General features: G+C 50.2%; 1 protein-coding gene across 6 annotated transcripts in view; it reads right to left on the reverse strand.

Moving 5' to 3' along the window:
• The window catches only part of P2RX4 (purinergic receptor P2X 4), a 16,602-nt gene extending 1,453 nt beyond the window's left edge, over positions 1-15,149 (reverse strand). For 2 of the 6 annotated variants that reach the window (XM_023746085.1, XM_023746082.1), the window contains exons 1-9: positions 14,976-15,149; positions 9,656-9,803; positions 6,333-6,404; positions 6,147-6,219; positions 5,607-5,703; positions 3,642-3,722; positions 3,402-3,543; positions 3,165-3,301; positions 417-510 (exon numbers count right to left, since the gene is read on the reverse strand). In XM_023746085.1, the coding sequence (XP_023601853.1) occupies positions 417-510; positions 3,165-3,301; positions 3,402-3,543; positions 3,642-3,722; positions 5,607-5,703; positions 6,147-6,219; positions 6,333-6,404; positions 9,656-9,803; positions 14,976-15,109 (978 nt within the window). In that variant the 5' untranslated portion in view covers positions 15,110-15,149. Of the gene's footprint in view, positions 1-210; positions 277-416; positions 511-3,164; positions 3,302-3,401; positions 3,544-3,641; positions 3,723-5,606; positions 5,704-6,146; positions 6,220-6,332; positions 6,405-9,655; positions 9,804-14,975 lie in introns of all 6 variants that reach the window. The other 4 variants (XM_006104984.3, XM_023746084.1, XM_014447200.2 and 1 more) reach the window with 4 other exon arrangements.
• Positions 15,150-16,388: the final 1,239 nt, after the last annotated feature.

Consider the following 16,388-nt stretch of genomic DNA (forward strand, 5'->3'; position numbering starts at 1 on the left):
CAAGGAAAAGGATCTACTCACCATGTTGTGACGACCAGTGCCTGAAGGGGTGCAGTCCTCCGGAAGGGAAGTGGGGTGGGGTGAGGTGGGGGGCGGGAAAGAAGCCCAGAGGGTGGAAAGGAAGGCCAGGCTGAGCCGAGGGGCTTGCCTGCTGTGCTAACTACTGCAGAGGGCCCCAGTCCAGGGGTGAACAGAGTCTAAGTCACTCACCACCCCGAAGAGCGCCAAGCCGGAGCCAATGTTGATCATGGTTGGGATGATGTCAAATTTCCCAGCCTGCAAAGGACGGGGGAGGGGGGGGGAGTTGCGATAGGGGTGGGTAAAGGGCAGGTAAAGAGTGGGGAGAGGACACTGCCCCTGGCCCACCCAGAAGAGGGACGAGCAGGGTCTGGGTGAGGGGCTGGCAGCCAGGCTACCTTTCCGAACACGATGATGTCGAAGCGGATGCCGTAGGCCTTGATGAGTGTGCGGTGCTCCGTGCCAGTGAGGTCGTTGTAGTACTTGGCAAACCTGGGGAAGGAAACAGGTGAGGGGAAGGCACAGCAGTGGGAAACCGTGGCCGGATCTGGCCTCTGGGTCCTGGGCCAGTGATGTTACAGCGGAATCCTCCCCGCCCCCTCCCTGAGGCCTTGCAGCATTGGCACTGGCCAAAGGTTGGCTCTGCCTGCTGAACAGAAGACACCTGAGCACCTCGGGGCCTCTCCCGGCTCCTGTGTGGGTGGGCCACACAGCAGGAGGACTGGCTTGGTGACAAAGCTTCCCACTCTCCTAACACGGCCGCCTCCTATGTCTTCAACCGGAACCTCTAGCTCTGAATGTCCTTCCCTCCTGGCAGCAGGGCCACCTGCCTCTCAAGGAGACCCTGGCCACTAAGGGATGTCGCCGGCCATCAGCATTCTCCAAGACTGTGAAGCTGGTCACTCACAGCATCAGCACTGGACTTTTTTTTTTTTTTTTAAAGAACCATTGCTCCATCAGCGGATGAATGGATAAATGTGGTATATCCACACAATGGAATGTCATTTGGCTATAAAAAGAGATGAAGTACTAATAAATGCTACAGCATGGATAAATCGCTAAAGAAACATGATGCTGAGTGAAAGAAACCAGACACAGAAGGCCACATGCTGTATGACTCCATTCATATGACAGTCCAGAACAGACAAATGCAGAAACAGAAAGTAGATGAGAGGTTGCCAGGGGCTGGGGTGAGGGGGACAGAGAGGTGAAAGCTAAAGGGTACGGGTGATGGAAATGTTCTAAAACTGACTGTGGTGGTAGGTGCACAACTCGGTGAATGTACTGAAAACAGAATTCTATACTTCAAATGGGTGAACTGTGTGGTATGTGAACTGTCTCAAAGCCTTAACACACACACACACACACACACACACACACACACACACAGGGAAATGGCTGAGGGAGAACCACTGAGACGTGATACCATTTGCTGTATATAGGGAATCCCGGAACCTAAACTCTTGGCCCGTGATCTGTCCCCGTGCCATGGCCCAGGCCTGGGACTTGGGCAGGGCCTGATGCTGGCAGGAGTCAGGGGAGGACTATCCTTGTGAGGGTCCCATCGGCTTCTCTCTGTTTTGGAGTTCCAGCCCAGTGGTTTCTACAAGAACTGTGTGAGGGTAGAGACAGAGCAACACAGATCGAACTCCTTGCTTAGGAAAAGATTCAAACATCTGCCTTTCTATCCGTGAGCCAGATGGTTCAAAAGGACTGCAGATCACATGTGCATTTGATTACCCATGTCACCACTAGAGGGAGACAAATGCAACACAAAAAGCACCACTGACCTACTCAGGTGGCCCCTCCTGGGACCTTTTTTTTTTTTTAATTTCAGAGAGGAAGGGAGATGGGGAGAGAGAGAGAAACATCAATGATGAGAGAGAATCATTGATCAGCTGCCTCCTGCACGCCCCATACTGGGGATCGAGCCCACAACTCGGGCATGTGCCCTTGACCCTTCAGTCCACAGGCCGACGCTCTATCCACTGTACCAAACCAGCCAGGGCCTGAGGCCTGTTTTTGATAGTGGCTACTTGTGTGCAAGATGCGACAAAGGGCAGGTGCAAACGTATGTGGCTACAGGAAAGTGGCAAACGGGACCCTGGCCCCTAAGATGAGGACACACTGAGTTAAGGCAGGCCCTGAATCTAATACGACTGGTGTCTTTCTAAGAAGAGGAGGGGACACACAGACAGAGACCCAGAGGGCAGAAGGCAGAGACTGGAGTGACGTGTCTACCAGCCAAGGGACACCAAGGATTGTCGGGAGCCACCGGAAGCTGGAAGAGGCAAGAAAGGAGCCTGGCCTTGCTGACACCAGGATGTGGGGCTTCTGCCCTCCAGAACTGTGAGAGGATAAAATCCTTTGTTCCCAGCCCCACGGTTTGTAGTCATCTGTTATGGCAACCCTAGGAAACGAATACACAGCACTTTCAACAGAGAAATACCAGCAAAGGCCCATCCTGAGACTGAAACCTGTATCCTGTGCACATTGGAGATGCCGGGGCAGACTCTGTATTTGAGAAATCAGTTCCTGGGTCAGAGCCCGGAGGCCTCTGGACTAGAGGGTCACAAACTCAGCCCTTCCTCGAAAGCAGTGAGTGAGGGTCCCGGCTGAGGCTGGCTCGAGAGAGTAGAGCAGCCAGCCTCCCTCAGCTGCTCTGTAAGTTGCCTCAACATGTTTCTTTTATTTTTTAATTTTTTATTGATTTTAAAGAGGAAGAGAGAGGGAGAAGGAGATAGAAACATCAACGATGAGAGAGAATCATTGATTGGCTGCCTCCTGCACAGCCCACACTGGGGATCAAGCTCACAACCTGAGCATGTGCCCTGACTGGGAATCGAACCATGACTTCCTTGTTCATAGGTCAACACTCAACCACTGAGCCACGCCAGCCAGGCTCAATATGTTTCTTGAGACAAGAAAGGGCGGGCAAGGAGGACTCTCACAGGCCAGGATGCCACAGGCCCACGGCCTCTCTCGGAGCATTCTTCCTGGCACACGGCTCCCACCTGCCCATGGCGGCTGCCTGAGTGCTGGTCTTAGGTGGGTGTGGATGCCCCCACTGGGGAGTGATCCAGTCACCATCACCCGCCACACATGCCCACCCATCAGCCCAAGCCCATGCCCACGCCCACGCCCACCTGAAATTGTAGCCGGGGGACACATTGTGGTCCAGGTCTCGAGTGTCCAGGCGGCGGAAGGAGTACCTGGGCAGGCAGAAGGAGGCGGCTCTGTCCAGGTTGCAGTCCCATTTGATCTGGATCCCCATGATGCCGCCCTGTGGGTTGTGAGCAGAGACAAAGCACGCTTTCCTTAGAGCCTGTTTTGAAATGAGACGTGCCGGAGACTGTGCCAGCAAAGCCAGGGCCCGTGCCTACCTCGACAGCCATGTCCTGGAAGCTGTGCCCTGCATTCTCCACTATTTTGCCAAGACGGAAGATGGGGCAGAACGGATCTGTTGCGGCATTGTAAATGCATGACTTGAGGTAGGTAGTGGTGATGTTGGGGAGGATGTTTCTCCTAAAGTTGGGAGGAGGCAGAAAATAGAAGCGAGGAAAATCTCAAAAAAGAGGTCTCTCCAAGACACTGGTGAACTCACACAGCCGGCCACCACTTACTTGGTGAAGTTAAATTTGGGATACCAGATGTTGTTCTTAACCAAAAGGGTGAAGTTTTCTGCAGCCTTTAAAAAGGCAGGTCTGAAAAAAAATGATAACATATGGTTAATGATAACATTGTTAATGTAAGTATACATATATGTACACTCACAAAGCTATGTAATATTTTTTTAATTGATTTCAGAGAGGAAGGGAGAGGGAGAGAGAGATAGAAGCATCAATGATGAGAGAATCATTGATCAGCTGCCTCCTGCACGCCCCCTACTGGGGATTGAGCCCCAAACCCGGGCACGTGCCCTTGACAGGAATCAAAGCTGGTCCGCAGGCTGATGCTCTATCCACTGAGCAAAACTGGCTAGGGCACTATGTAATATTTTTTAAAAACTAACCAGTATTTATTTATTTATCTATTTATTTGTTTATTTATCTATTTCTTTGAGACAGAGGGAGAGAGAGAGAGAAGAGAAGAGAAGAGAAGAGAAGAGAAGAGAAGAGAAGAGAAGAGAGAGGGAGAGAGAAACACAGTGTGAGAGAGAAACATCCACTGGTTGCCTCCTGCACGCACCCCAGCTAGGGATTGAACTCACAACCTTGGTAAGTGCCCTGACCAGGAAGCGAAACCGTGACCTTTGGTGCACAGGACGATGCCCAACCAACTGAGCCACACCAGCCAGGGCCCTATGTAATACTTTTAAAACATATACACACGTGTGTTACAATGTCATTTTGTCAAAGTAAAAGGGGGGGCATTTCTAGCACTTTCTACTCCGCTGTGTAAACACTAGGTCAAGAGGGGAGATTATAGGCCAAGCCCTCAGCTTTCTTCCTCTCCTGGCCTCCTGCCCAAGGCAGCAGGAACTGGAGAGCCTGAGGAACAGCTAAGGGGGGGCATGCCCAGTGGGCTCACTGGAATTCTCTCGGCTGTGCTGTGACACTGCAGGGCTCACTGCCCTTGGGGAGATGCTCAATAGATTGGTTTTACAAAAGTCAAAGCAAAGGTCAGTTCACCTATAGGCTGGATCCTGACCTCTCAAAAATACCCAGAGGGTGGTGTCCTCTGGCCCACAGCTTCTCCCAAGTGCCACATCAGCTCCTGGCTGACAAGACGAGTGGAATCTGTCCCCCAGGGAACCCACTTTGATATATTTCCACAGGAGAATCTGGCACTGGAGGCTGACCCCTCTGTTGGGGAGGCCTTCCTGGATCCAGATGAAATCTTTGAAAATATAAACAACTAGAGGCCCAGTGCATGAAATTTGTGCACTCGAGTGGGGAGGTCCCTCAGCCCAGCCTGCACCCTCTTGCAGTCTGGGAGCCCTCGGGGGAAGAGGCTCCGGCCACCACCGCTGCGTTCACCAGCCATGAGCCTGGCTCAGGGCTTCTGGCTGAGTGGTGCTCCCCCTGTGGGAGTGCACTGACCACCAGGGGGCAGCTCCTGAGTTGAGCCTCTGCCCCGTGGTGGTCAGTGCATGTCATAGCGATCAGTCATTCCGCCATTCGGTCGATTTGCATATTTTCCTTTTATTATATAGGATAGTCTTCCCAACCCTAAGACAGGCGCAAGGCCAATGGCAAGTCAAACAATGTCACGTGAAGTTGCAGTTAACATTACTGGCTGCCCAACGTGAGGATCGGGGCTTGTTCTTTGTGAAAAACGGACTTAAGGCAGAACTGTTTCCAGTCAGTTATTTGAAACTGACAGAATCCTAACACAGAGATAAGTCATCTGCTCTCTTATCGTGACAAATGCTGGGACCCATCTTGTCAACCCATCTCGCCAACCCATCTCACCACTCATGGTCGCTGACATGTGGTTGAGAACCGCCACCTCAGGGAAGCCTGACTCCACACACACACCAAGAGCACAAAGCCACACATCAAAGGTGTCACTTAACTCGCCTGCCACCTTCCCTTCGGCCTAAGAACCAAAGTTGAGGGCACTCCCTCCCCTTGGCCAGGACTCACTTTGGCACATTTGAGTCATCCTCCACTGGGCACCAGGCTGCCACCTCACACGTCTTCAGAGTCCCGTTGTAGGGCACGCATCTTCCTGTTGCAACTCCTACAGGGATGAGGGGGACCCAGTCCACAGGTGGTCTCCCGTTCTCTACTTCGGTGAAGTAGAGGGTGGCAGCCCTACCGTGGCACCCTAAGCGATCAGTCCTGAGCTGTGCCAATTCTGGGGTTTACACAGTGCCCCAAAATTGGAAGCGGAGGAACATGGTTGCCTGAGTCCTCGCCACATCTCTGCTTTGCCAACTGCAGGGCTGGGGCGATGCCAAGCCACAGCACAGGGCAAGATCTGGGATGGCTTCTTGGGCGCCGATGGCAGAGGTGACTGTGGAGAGCCTCCCCCAGGATCATGTGAAGGCATGGGGGCACGTGGAGGATTTCTCCATCCTGAGATTCCTCTAGCAAGGGAGCCCCTCAGGGGAGGTGATGTGGTCGGGGGCTGGCGTCCCCGGGTTGAGTGTCTACTGAGGGGTTGCAGTCTCACGTTCATACCACTGCTGTGGGTGTCGGTAGAGCCAGCAGGACAGTTGGAGTCTGACTTACACACACTTTTCTTATCTGGAAGCTGAAAGAAGAAGGAAGAGTGAAAACAGGTTCCACATGGCCAGCCCCGCACACAGCGGGTCCGGGTTGGTGGGGCGGCACGAGGCCCGAGCTTTTTTCCAAGAAGCTGCCTACCTCAGGGCAGAAGCCTTGGGTCTGGTTCATGGTGACAATGATGTTGGTCATGATGAAGAGGGAGCTTTCCTCCTACAGCGGGGACAGAAGGGAGAGCCCTGCCATGTCACCTTCAGAGGAGCCAAGCAGAGCCACACAGCCAGACGTTCATTTAACAGGACAGTACGACCCTGGCCGGGTAGCTCAGTTCATTAGAGCCTCATCCCTATACACCAAGGTTGTGGATTCAATACCTGGTCAGGGCACACACAAGAATCAACCAATGAATGAGTAAGTGCAACAACAAATGGATGTTTCTCTCTTTCTCTGTCTCTCCCCCCCCACCCCGCCTTCCTCTCTTTCTCTAAAATCAATACATAAAAACCAAACAAACAGACAGTATCTTTCACTTCTTGCACATGGCAAGCAGAAAACAATTTTAAAAACTGATCTTATGGTCTCCCATTCTCCCCTCTGAGAGTTTATAGCCAAACGAAAAACAGGGACTCTAGCAAATACTTGTGCACTCATGTTCACAGCAGCATTATTCACAATGACCCAGAGGTGGGAACAACCCCAGTGTCCACCAACAGATGAATGGATACACAATGGTGGTCTATGCCTATAATTGGAATACTATTCAGCCATGAAAAGGAAGGGCGCACTGACACCTGCTACAACTGGATGAACCTTGAGAACATGATGCTGAGAGAGAGAAGCCAGATACACAAGTCTACACATACTGTAGGATCCCATTGCTGTGAAATGTAGAGACAGGGAGCAGACTGGCTCTTGCTGCGGGGTGAGGGGAAGGGTGAACTAGAGTGGCTGCTTAATGAGTATGGGGTTTCCTTGGAAGGTGACGAGAATGGTCTGGAGGTAGATTGAGGTGATGGTTGCACAGCATCATGAATGTGCCACATGCCACTGAATTTTTCATTTTGAAATGCTTAATGCTGTGACATGTGAATTTCACCTCAATTTTTTTTAAAAAGTCTATAACCTAAAATGGTCCCTTAATAAGCTCGACTACTGGAGGGAAAAGAGCCAACAAATGCCCCAAACATCCTCTGCCAACCGGATGATCTCGGGGGACAAATAAAACCACCAAACAAACATTGAAAGGTCTCGAATTTGGCTGGTTTTCTTTCCTAACCGGAATTAAAACAAACAAACAAATCGCCAGAGGAGACTCAGGCAGGGTCGGCCAGCGACCTTCTCCCTTTCAGATGGCTCTGTTTTCTCCTCATAACTGTGGTGGTGCCAAATGATTCATGTATTAGAGTTTCTAAGAAATTCGAGAGCAGTTTGTTGGGGATGAGACTGAAGAATTGCTAATAATGACCTCCTAGTACAGTGATTGCGAACCTATGACACGTGTGTCAGAGGTGACACGCAAACTCATTTTTTTGGTTGATTTTTCTTTGTTAAATGGCATTTAAATATATAAAATAAATATCAAAAATATAAGTCTTTGTTTTACTATGGTTGCAAATATCAAAAAATTTCTATATGTGACACGGCACCAGAGTTAAGTTAGGGTTTTTCAAAATGCTGACACGCCAAGCTCAAAAGGTTCGCCATCACTGTCCTAGTATAAGGAGTAAAGACAAAGACCCCACAGATTCTGCTTGGGCCTCCCCGTCACTGGGCAGCTTTCAGCAGCTCAAACCCCGGAGAAGGGCAGAGTGGGCGCTGGAGCCATCTCGGGGATCAGAGTAATTCAAGTACCCAGGAGTCTGTAGGCATCTCCACCCCCAGGTCTGACAGGTGGTGGGAGCTCTGTAATAGCTGGCATCTTTGAGAGAAAGGCCTGGAACAAACCATGTTGGGAGCAGGGAAACAGCCACGGGAGGGGGCACAGGTGTGCGGGGAGCCCGAGTCTGTCCTGGCACCTGTCGGGTTCCCAGGTGTGCCCTCTGTAAACTCTCGGTGGAGACAGAAGGCCGCCCCTCCGCCTCTCCCGGGTTAGATGTGAACAATTCCACGTGGTTTACTTTTTGGTTCCTATCTCTCATCTAAGTTTAGGGAAGTTTCAGTCTGGAAATGAGCCAAGCAAGCGCCATGCAAACAACTGTTTGTGTTTCAACTTCGGAGAAGCACAAGGATGCCGTGGAAGCTCACGAGGAGCCCCGTGGGCCCACTTAGCCCCCAGGTCTGAGACGGGAGGCCGCCTGGCTGCGTGTTCCTTTCCACTGAGGGGCAGAAGCAGGGGCCGTATCCTTCCTTGGTTCCAATAAACAGGCTGAATGACACTGCCAGGACGGGGCCATGACTTGATAGGAAGCAGACGTCTCTCTGTTGAGACAGGTGCGCGCCAACAGGACCAGCTCCAGCAGCTGAGAATCCCCTGTAAGACCCTCCCATTGAGAAGGCAGCAGGGGAAGGAACACACTTGGAGAGTTTCTGAAGTCCTTGCCATGCTCTGAGCCCAGAGTTGATAGCTTATCTGCATTTACCACTCTGGTCACCCCAGCCCATAAGCCATCTGGAGGGCTGCGTTGGGGTTTGGCTGTGTGGTGCATGGCCATTACCAGGGCTGGAGAGAGTCAATATTTAACTTGGAGCTTTGTGGGTTCACAGACTAGAGACTAAGACGCTGTGTCAAATACTTTCTTCCTTTCCCTTTATTCCGGATGGAGCCCTATGTGGGGATGTCTGTTTCCTTCTGTTTGGCTTTTCATCTCTGGTTGTTGTTAAAGTTTTTTTAAAAATATATTTTTTACTAATTTCAGAGAGGAAGGGAGAGGGAGAGAGAAATAGAAACATCAATGATGAAAGAGAATCATTGATCGGCTGCCTCCTGCACACCCCACGCTGGGGATCAAGCCGGCAACCCGGGCATGTGCCCTGACCAGGAATGGAACCGTGACCTCCTTGTTCATAGGTTGACACTCAACCACTGAGCCACACCAGCTGGGCGCTGCTAAAGTTTTTAATGCTTTCTGAAAAGGTTCGCTTGTGGGTTTACAACCATAAAGCAAATACAGAATGTGGAAAGGTGATTCTTCTATCTGAATTTTCCCCCCGGACTTAAAACATTTGCCTTTTCACCTTTTGGGGCTTGAGACAGACCGAGATGCCCACATGGAAAGTTCCCTGTGTTGAAGCCAGCTGCGGTTTAGAGCTGAAGAAACAGAGCTGATTGAATATTACCTCTTAGATTGCAAGCCAAAAGGAGATCTGTGTGCACTGATTTATTTCTTGGACTAAAACAAGCAGTTTGGGCATTGGGGATCTTAGAACACCGGCCATGCCAATCATTAATCAAATGTGTAAGGTCAGCAAAGAGCAGGGAGCGAAGTAGAGGCTTTTGTGTTAGACAGTCGTAATGGGCAGCTTACCTGAGCTGGAATCACGTAATCGGCCACATCCCAGATCCGGAATCCGAGTTGAGAAGTGTTAGTCACAGCCACGCCCTTGGCTTTGGTAGTAACTGAGCTGACCACAGAGTCCACTTCCTGGTAGCCCTTTTCCCACACAAACACCCACCTGTAAGATAAAAGGGGCCACTTGAATAGCCATTAGGACTTGGTGAATCTGACACTGATGCCAGGGAGCCTCTGCTAGCCAGAAGCTGGGAGAACCACGTTCACTAATTATGTGGCTTTGCAAAAGCCACTTAACTTTGTGAGGGTGTGGAGAGGGGTGCCCTCCATTTCTGCTTCTGCAAAATAGGCATAGTAGCACCTAAACCACAGGTGATTTGTGGGAAATTAATAAGATGATGCGGGTAAAGCACTTAGCACAGTGATCAGCAGAGAGAAAACGATCAGTTAATGCTGTCTTTCTTATTAGACATTTGAGCACTTTAAAACAAATTTTTTTTTATTGATTTCAGAGAAGAAGAAAGAGGGAGAGAGAGATAGAAACATAGATGAGAGAGAATCATTGATCGGCTGCCTCCTGCACGCCCCCTACTGGGGATCGAGCCTGAAACCCGGGCATGTGCCCTTGACCGGAATGGAACCTGGGACTCTTCAGTCCACAGGCTGACGGTCTATCCACTGAGCTAAACCGGCTAGGGCTGAGCACTTTCAAATGCACTATGATCTGCAGAATCACCAAGAGATAATACAAATTATGGTAATAACAGTTACGGTTTTGGGTGTTTTTACGTGCCAGGCACTGATCTAAGCTCCTTATATGTATTAACTAATCCTGACCACTGTGTGAGGCAAGTATCATTATGATCTCCATTTAACAGAGAAGGAAACAGACACAGAGAGGTTAAGTCATTTGCCCAAAGTCACACAGCTAGTGAGTGGGATAATCAAGCCTTCTACCTCTGAAGACTCTTCTCTTGCCTTCTATGCTATATTCCTTCTAGAAAAGATACACCTTTCAAATAGCTTTTTTGAGTAATTTTTATTTTTTCTCCAAGAATTCAAGTCACAGGTAATGCTTCTTTCTTCAGAAGAGGGGACATTAATGTCAATCTGAATAATTAAAAATGGAAAGGCATCAGCACTTAATGGTTAGGGCACTGGAAAACAGATGGAAGCTAGCTGGTCTCCAGTTCATATCTCAGCTCTATCACTCGCTAAGGCATACCTTGTACCAAGTAGCTTAACTTCTCTGTGCCTCAGTTTTTCCATCTATAAGATGAGAATGATAACAGGTTTTCCCAGGATTGTTGTTGTGAGGTCTTAGAAGTTAATGCATGTCAAATGCTTAGAACAATGTTTGGGAGTCACCATCGATAGGATGAAATTGCCACGATGGGAGTATCTACACCACAGAAACTGGGCAATACTACAAATTAGAGCTATTGTTAAACCCTTACCAGTGAATATTATGGTGTGTTTTTTTTTTCTGGAATCAAGAAATGCTAGCATCCCTCTCTCCTCCTTATAAGCTCTAGATGCTGGACCTTCACTGGTTTTAGTTACTTATTTATGGGTTTGTCTGATCTGAGCAGTCTCCAAATTCATTTCCCATCTAAAGACGAGCGTTTCCCCTTACAAGCCCTCTTCTTCAGGGTTTCTAGGAATTCAACTGCAATATAAGCTTCCATTTAACTCTAGTCGGATACACTGAAGCCTAGGGCCGGGAGGTCACTATAATCTCACCATCTGTACAATGAATTGCTAAAGAGACACGCAATTTCACAGCAGTATGTGATTTAACTGTCTCTTCATCATGTGACTGATGACAGAACTGGGTAATTGATAAAGGCGTGTTCAGTCTCTTTTTTAAGATGGGTTGCTATGGGTCACTAGGGGGGAAAAGACCACAATTTTAGTAAGATGAATTGGCAGGAAGTTAAGAGATGAGTGTTGTTGTTGTTGTTTTTTTAAAAAGTGTTTAATTTAGATCCTGAGTCAGTTTTGATCATGGCAAGATGGATAAAAGCAAAGCATTTATTGCTTTAAAAAATCCTCATGCTGAAACCGGTTTGGCTCAGTGGATGGAGCATCGTCCTGCGGACTGAAGGGTCCCAGGTTCGATTCCGGTTAAGGGCATGTACCTGGGTTGCGGGCACATCCCCAGTGGGAGATGTGTGGGAGGCAGCTGATCAATGTTTCTCTCTCATCAGTGTTTCTGGCTCTCTATCTCTCTCCCTTCCTCTCTGTAAAAAATCAATAAAATATATTTTAAAAAAATCCTCATAATCAAGGTAAACAATACTTCAAAAAAATCTTAAGAAACTGTGCTGCCCAAAAGAAATATAGCATGAGCCACATATGTAATTTAAAAAATTCTAGTAACCATGTTAAAATGAAAGAGATAAAATTAATTTTAATGAAACCAATATATTTTAACATGTTATCAATATAGGATGTAGTATTAGTGTGATATTTTACTGTGCCTTTTGTTTGTATTATGTCTTCAAAATCTGGTGTATTTTACAGTGATAGCACATCTTAATTTGGAGTAGGAAGATTTTAAGTGCTCAAGAGCCACATGAGACTAGAGCCTACCCTATCCTATAGTGCAGGTACAGATACAGTATTCCCCCTTATCTACTGGGAATGCAGTCCAAGAGCCCTAGGGGATGCCTGAAATGGGGGGATAGTTTCCTATACAGAGCTTTTCCCTATACACACATACCAATGATAAAATCTAACATAAATTAGATCCAGTAAGAAATTAACAATAACTAATGCTATCTAATAAAGAGGGAATATGCTAATTGACCCTCACATCATCGCAAAGATGGTAGCGCCCACAACCAATAAGGAGGGAATATGCTAATTGACTGCCCCGCCCTCAAAGATGGCAGCTCCCACAGCCAATAAGGAGGGGACATGCTGATTGCACGCCCTCAAAGATGGTGGCACCCACAGCCACACGATGGCCGGCAAGGGAGGGTAGTTGTGGGTGATCAGGCCAGCAGGGGAGGGCAGTTAGGGGTGACCAGGCCTGCAGGGGAGGGCAGTTGGGGGTGACTGGGCCGGCAGGGGAGGGGAGTTGGAGGCAACTGGGCCGGCAGGGTAGGGCAGTTGGGGATGATCGGGCCAGCAAGGGAGCAGTTTGGCGTTGATCAGGCTGGCAGAGGAGTGGTTAGGGGGTGATCAGGCTGGTAGGCAGAAACAGTTAGGAGCAATCAGGCAGGCAGGCAAGTGGCTGGGAACCAGCAATCCCAGTTATGAGAGGGATCCCAAATTGGAGAGGGTGCAGTCTGGGCTGAGGAACACCCCCCACAGTGCACAAATTTTGTGCACCGGGCCTCTAGTAATAAAATAGAACAATTATAACAATATACTGTGATCAGAGTTATATGAAGGTGGTCACTCTCTGATAACTGACCTGGCAACTGAGATGGCTACTAAGTGATTAACAGGAAGGGACTGTACACAGCATGGAGAGGCTGGACAAAGAGATGAACATGTCTCCAGTGGGATGGAGCAGGACACCTTGAAATTTCATCATGCGACTCAGAATGGTGTGCATTTTAAAACTTATGAACTGTTTTTTTTCTGGAATTTCCCATATAATAGTTTCAGACTTTGGTAACTAAAACTGTGGAAAGGGAAATTGCGGATAAGGGGGGAAGGCTACTATATTATCTGCAGTCTAGGACTTCACAGATCCCTAAGGTAGATGTAAGCCGATCTTCCCATGAGCTTCAAGAGCTAAGAGGAAAAAGCTGCATGAGAGCTCGATTCCAAATGCTTCACATCCAACCCAGCAACTCAGTTCAAGAAGCCAGCTGTATTGGGTCTCAAAATGCAAGGGTGCATCACAATGACTGCATCACAATGACTGAGTTTGTGGTGGAACTTAAAGAGACTCGCTTGAGTCCAAACCTGGGGATGGGCTAGGTCAGTGGTCGGCAAACTCATTAGTCAAGAGCCAAATATCAACAGTACAACGATTGAGATTTCTTTTGAGAACCAAATTTTTTAAACTTAAACTATGTAGGTAGGTACATTGTTATTAACTTAATTAGGGCACTCCTAAGGCTTAGGAAGAGCCACACTTAAGGGGCCAAAGAGCTGCATGTGGCTCGAGAGCCGCAGTTTGCCGACCACGGGGCTAGGTGGTTCTGGTGTGGAGTCCATACCCTGAAAGCCATTTTATTGAGTACTGTCAGTACCTACTGCTGCAGGGCTGATAGATGTTAAGAGGCAGAACCTGTCTGATCATGTGAATTCCCTGGGCAGTATTAAGAGATTCCAAGCCCCACCCCAGGTTACTTTAAACAATTCCTCAGGGTGAGTCTTTCATGATCAGGTAGGTTTGAGAAACACTAGTTCCCAAACTTTGCTGCACACCAGAATTACCTACGGAGCTGGTCTTACTCTAGAGCAATGGAACCAGAAAGTCTGGGGTTGGTAGCCAGCAATTCGTATTTTTTTTAAAGATTCCCAAATGGCTGTTTGTGTAGTTTGGGGACTGCTGCATTAGGCCTTTTAAGTAAAGAAATGACAAAGCAGATAACATCTGTTAGATCAGCAGCTATGCAACCATAACATCCCAGGTGGCCTTTGAAAGCAGGCCCAGTTGGTAAATTAATTCCCGCCTCCTCTCTCCAGTTTTATTAGATTGTAAGGGGGTGCATTCAATTACAATTAAACACTTTGTGAGGAATGGTGGTGACTGGGCATATCTATGCAAAGAGGACAGCATGGGGAGTGATGAGGCTAAGGCAGGCAGGTACCTATACCAACGACCCCATAAGACGAAGGAAGCAAACTGGAAGTGTGACCTCTACTATCTTGGATTACCACATGGTGTTAAAGGACAGGACGGGAAACCACAGACCCAAAAGGAACCAAGTGTAATCCCAAACCACGGTTTCTGTTAGCAGATCATCAGAATGGGAAGTGGCAAAGATTGAGAAATTTAGGCAACGCGCTCCCCCTCCTTCCCGGAGCCAAAGGACATCACGGAGCCAGTCAGAATGACAGGAAGCAGGAAAGGCGAGGATGAAGCTCTAGCCAGGATTTGTCCCTAAAACACAACATCCAATCAGTCTTCTGCCTCAGAGTCTGGCACGGCGCCCATCCCCCGGTGGCTGGGGTCCCCGGAGGGGTGTGTCTCCGGCCTCGGGTCGCTGCCTTCCGGACCCCACCTGGAGGGCGCCCGCCGGGCTCACCCGATGACCTAGGCCAGGATGAGCAGGTGCACAGCGGGGACCCGGAAGGGGCAGCTCCCGGGCCGCCGGGTCCCCCGGCTCCCAGGACCCCACGGGGTCGCCGCCCCGGCCGCGCTCACCCGATGACGTAGGCCAGGATGAACAGCTGCACCGCCCGGTTCATGAGCCCCACTTTACGGCTGCGGATGAGCACGATGCGCGGCGTGTCGTACTCGAACAGGAAGGCCCCCAGCACGGAGCAGCAGCCCGCCATGGCCGCCGACCCGCCGCAAGGCTGCGCACTGTGGCCCCGCCGCCCGCCCGGCGGGTCGCCTCCGGGCCCGGAGCCCCGCCCCCCGCCAGGAGCCACGCCCCCTCCCGCCAGGAGCCACGCCCTCTCCCGCCTGGAGCCCCGCCCCCTCCCGCCTGGAGTCTCGCCGGGAGTCTCGCCCGGAGCCTCGTTCCGCGGCGACGTCACGCGGAGGAGGGCTCGGAAGGAGGCGGTGCGAGCCCGTAGGGAACCCGCCAGGCGGTAGGTGGGACCTCCCCCTCGGATACGGAAGACGCCTCTGGAGGCTGGGGAGTCGGGGGGACAGAGACCCTCTCGAGAGAACCGCGGAGGACGAGCGACCCGCGCCTTCAGGGGGACGGAGGGAGGGAGTTGAGTGACCCCTCAGGAGGCTGAGGAGAAGGAGTGGCCCGCTTAGGTCGCGTGAGGAGGGGTAATGAGCAACCCCCTGAGGGAGTCTAGGGTCTCCGAGCGGCCTGGGGGCGGGGCCCGCGGGGACAGTGTGGGTGGGGGGCCCTGCTGCCTCTCAGCCTCTGGGGGCGGGGCGGCGGTGACCTAAAGGCCAGGCCAGGTGCCCTAGGAGCCTGAGCTGGAGCCGCGCACCCTGTAGTGTCCCTCCTGGAATGGAAGCCAGGCACATCCTAAGCCGGTTCAGACGCTCCCTTAGTTGCAGGACAGGGGAGGAGGCAGCCTGAGCCAGGTGAGAAAAATGGTCAAAAGATTTGAGTAGACACTTCTTCAAAGAAGGTACACAAATGCTCAATAAGGATGTGTAACACATTCAATATCTCTAGTCACTCGGGAAATGCAAATCAAACTCACAATGACATACTTCACCCCACTGGCTTAGCTATAACTCAAAACAGGCAATTAAAAAGATGGCAAGGTGCCCTAACCGGTTTCGCTCAGTGGATAGAGCGTCGGCCTGTGGACTCAAGGGTCCCAGGTTCGATTCCGATCAAGGGCATGTACCTTGGTTGCGGGCACATCCCCAGTAGGGGAAGTGCAGGAGGCAGCTGATTGATGTTTCTCTCTCATCGATGTTTCTAACTCTCTATCCCTCTCCCTTCCCGCTGTAAAAAAATCAATAAAATATACATATATATAAAAAAAAAGATGGCAAGGGTCCCCGGGGGGCATGCATGGCTCAGTGGTTGAGCCTCGACCTATCAACCAAGAGGTCACGGTTCGATTCCTGGTCAGGGCACATACCCAAGTTGCAGGCTCGATCCCCACTGTAGGGCTTGCAGGAGGCAGCCAATCA

This window comes from Myotis lucifugus, unplaced genomic scaffold (assembly GCF_000147115.1).
Source record: "Myotis lucifugus unplaced genomic scaffold, Myoluc2.0 scaffold_626, whole genome shotgun sequence".
In the NCBI taxonomy this organism is placed as follows: Eukaryota; Metazoa; Chordata; class Mammalia; order Chiroptera; family Vespertilionidae; genus Myotis; species Myotis lucifugus.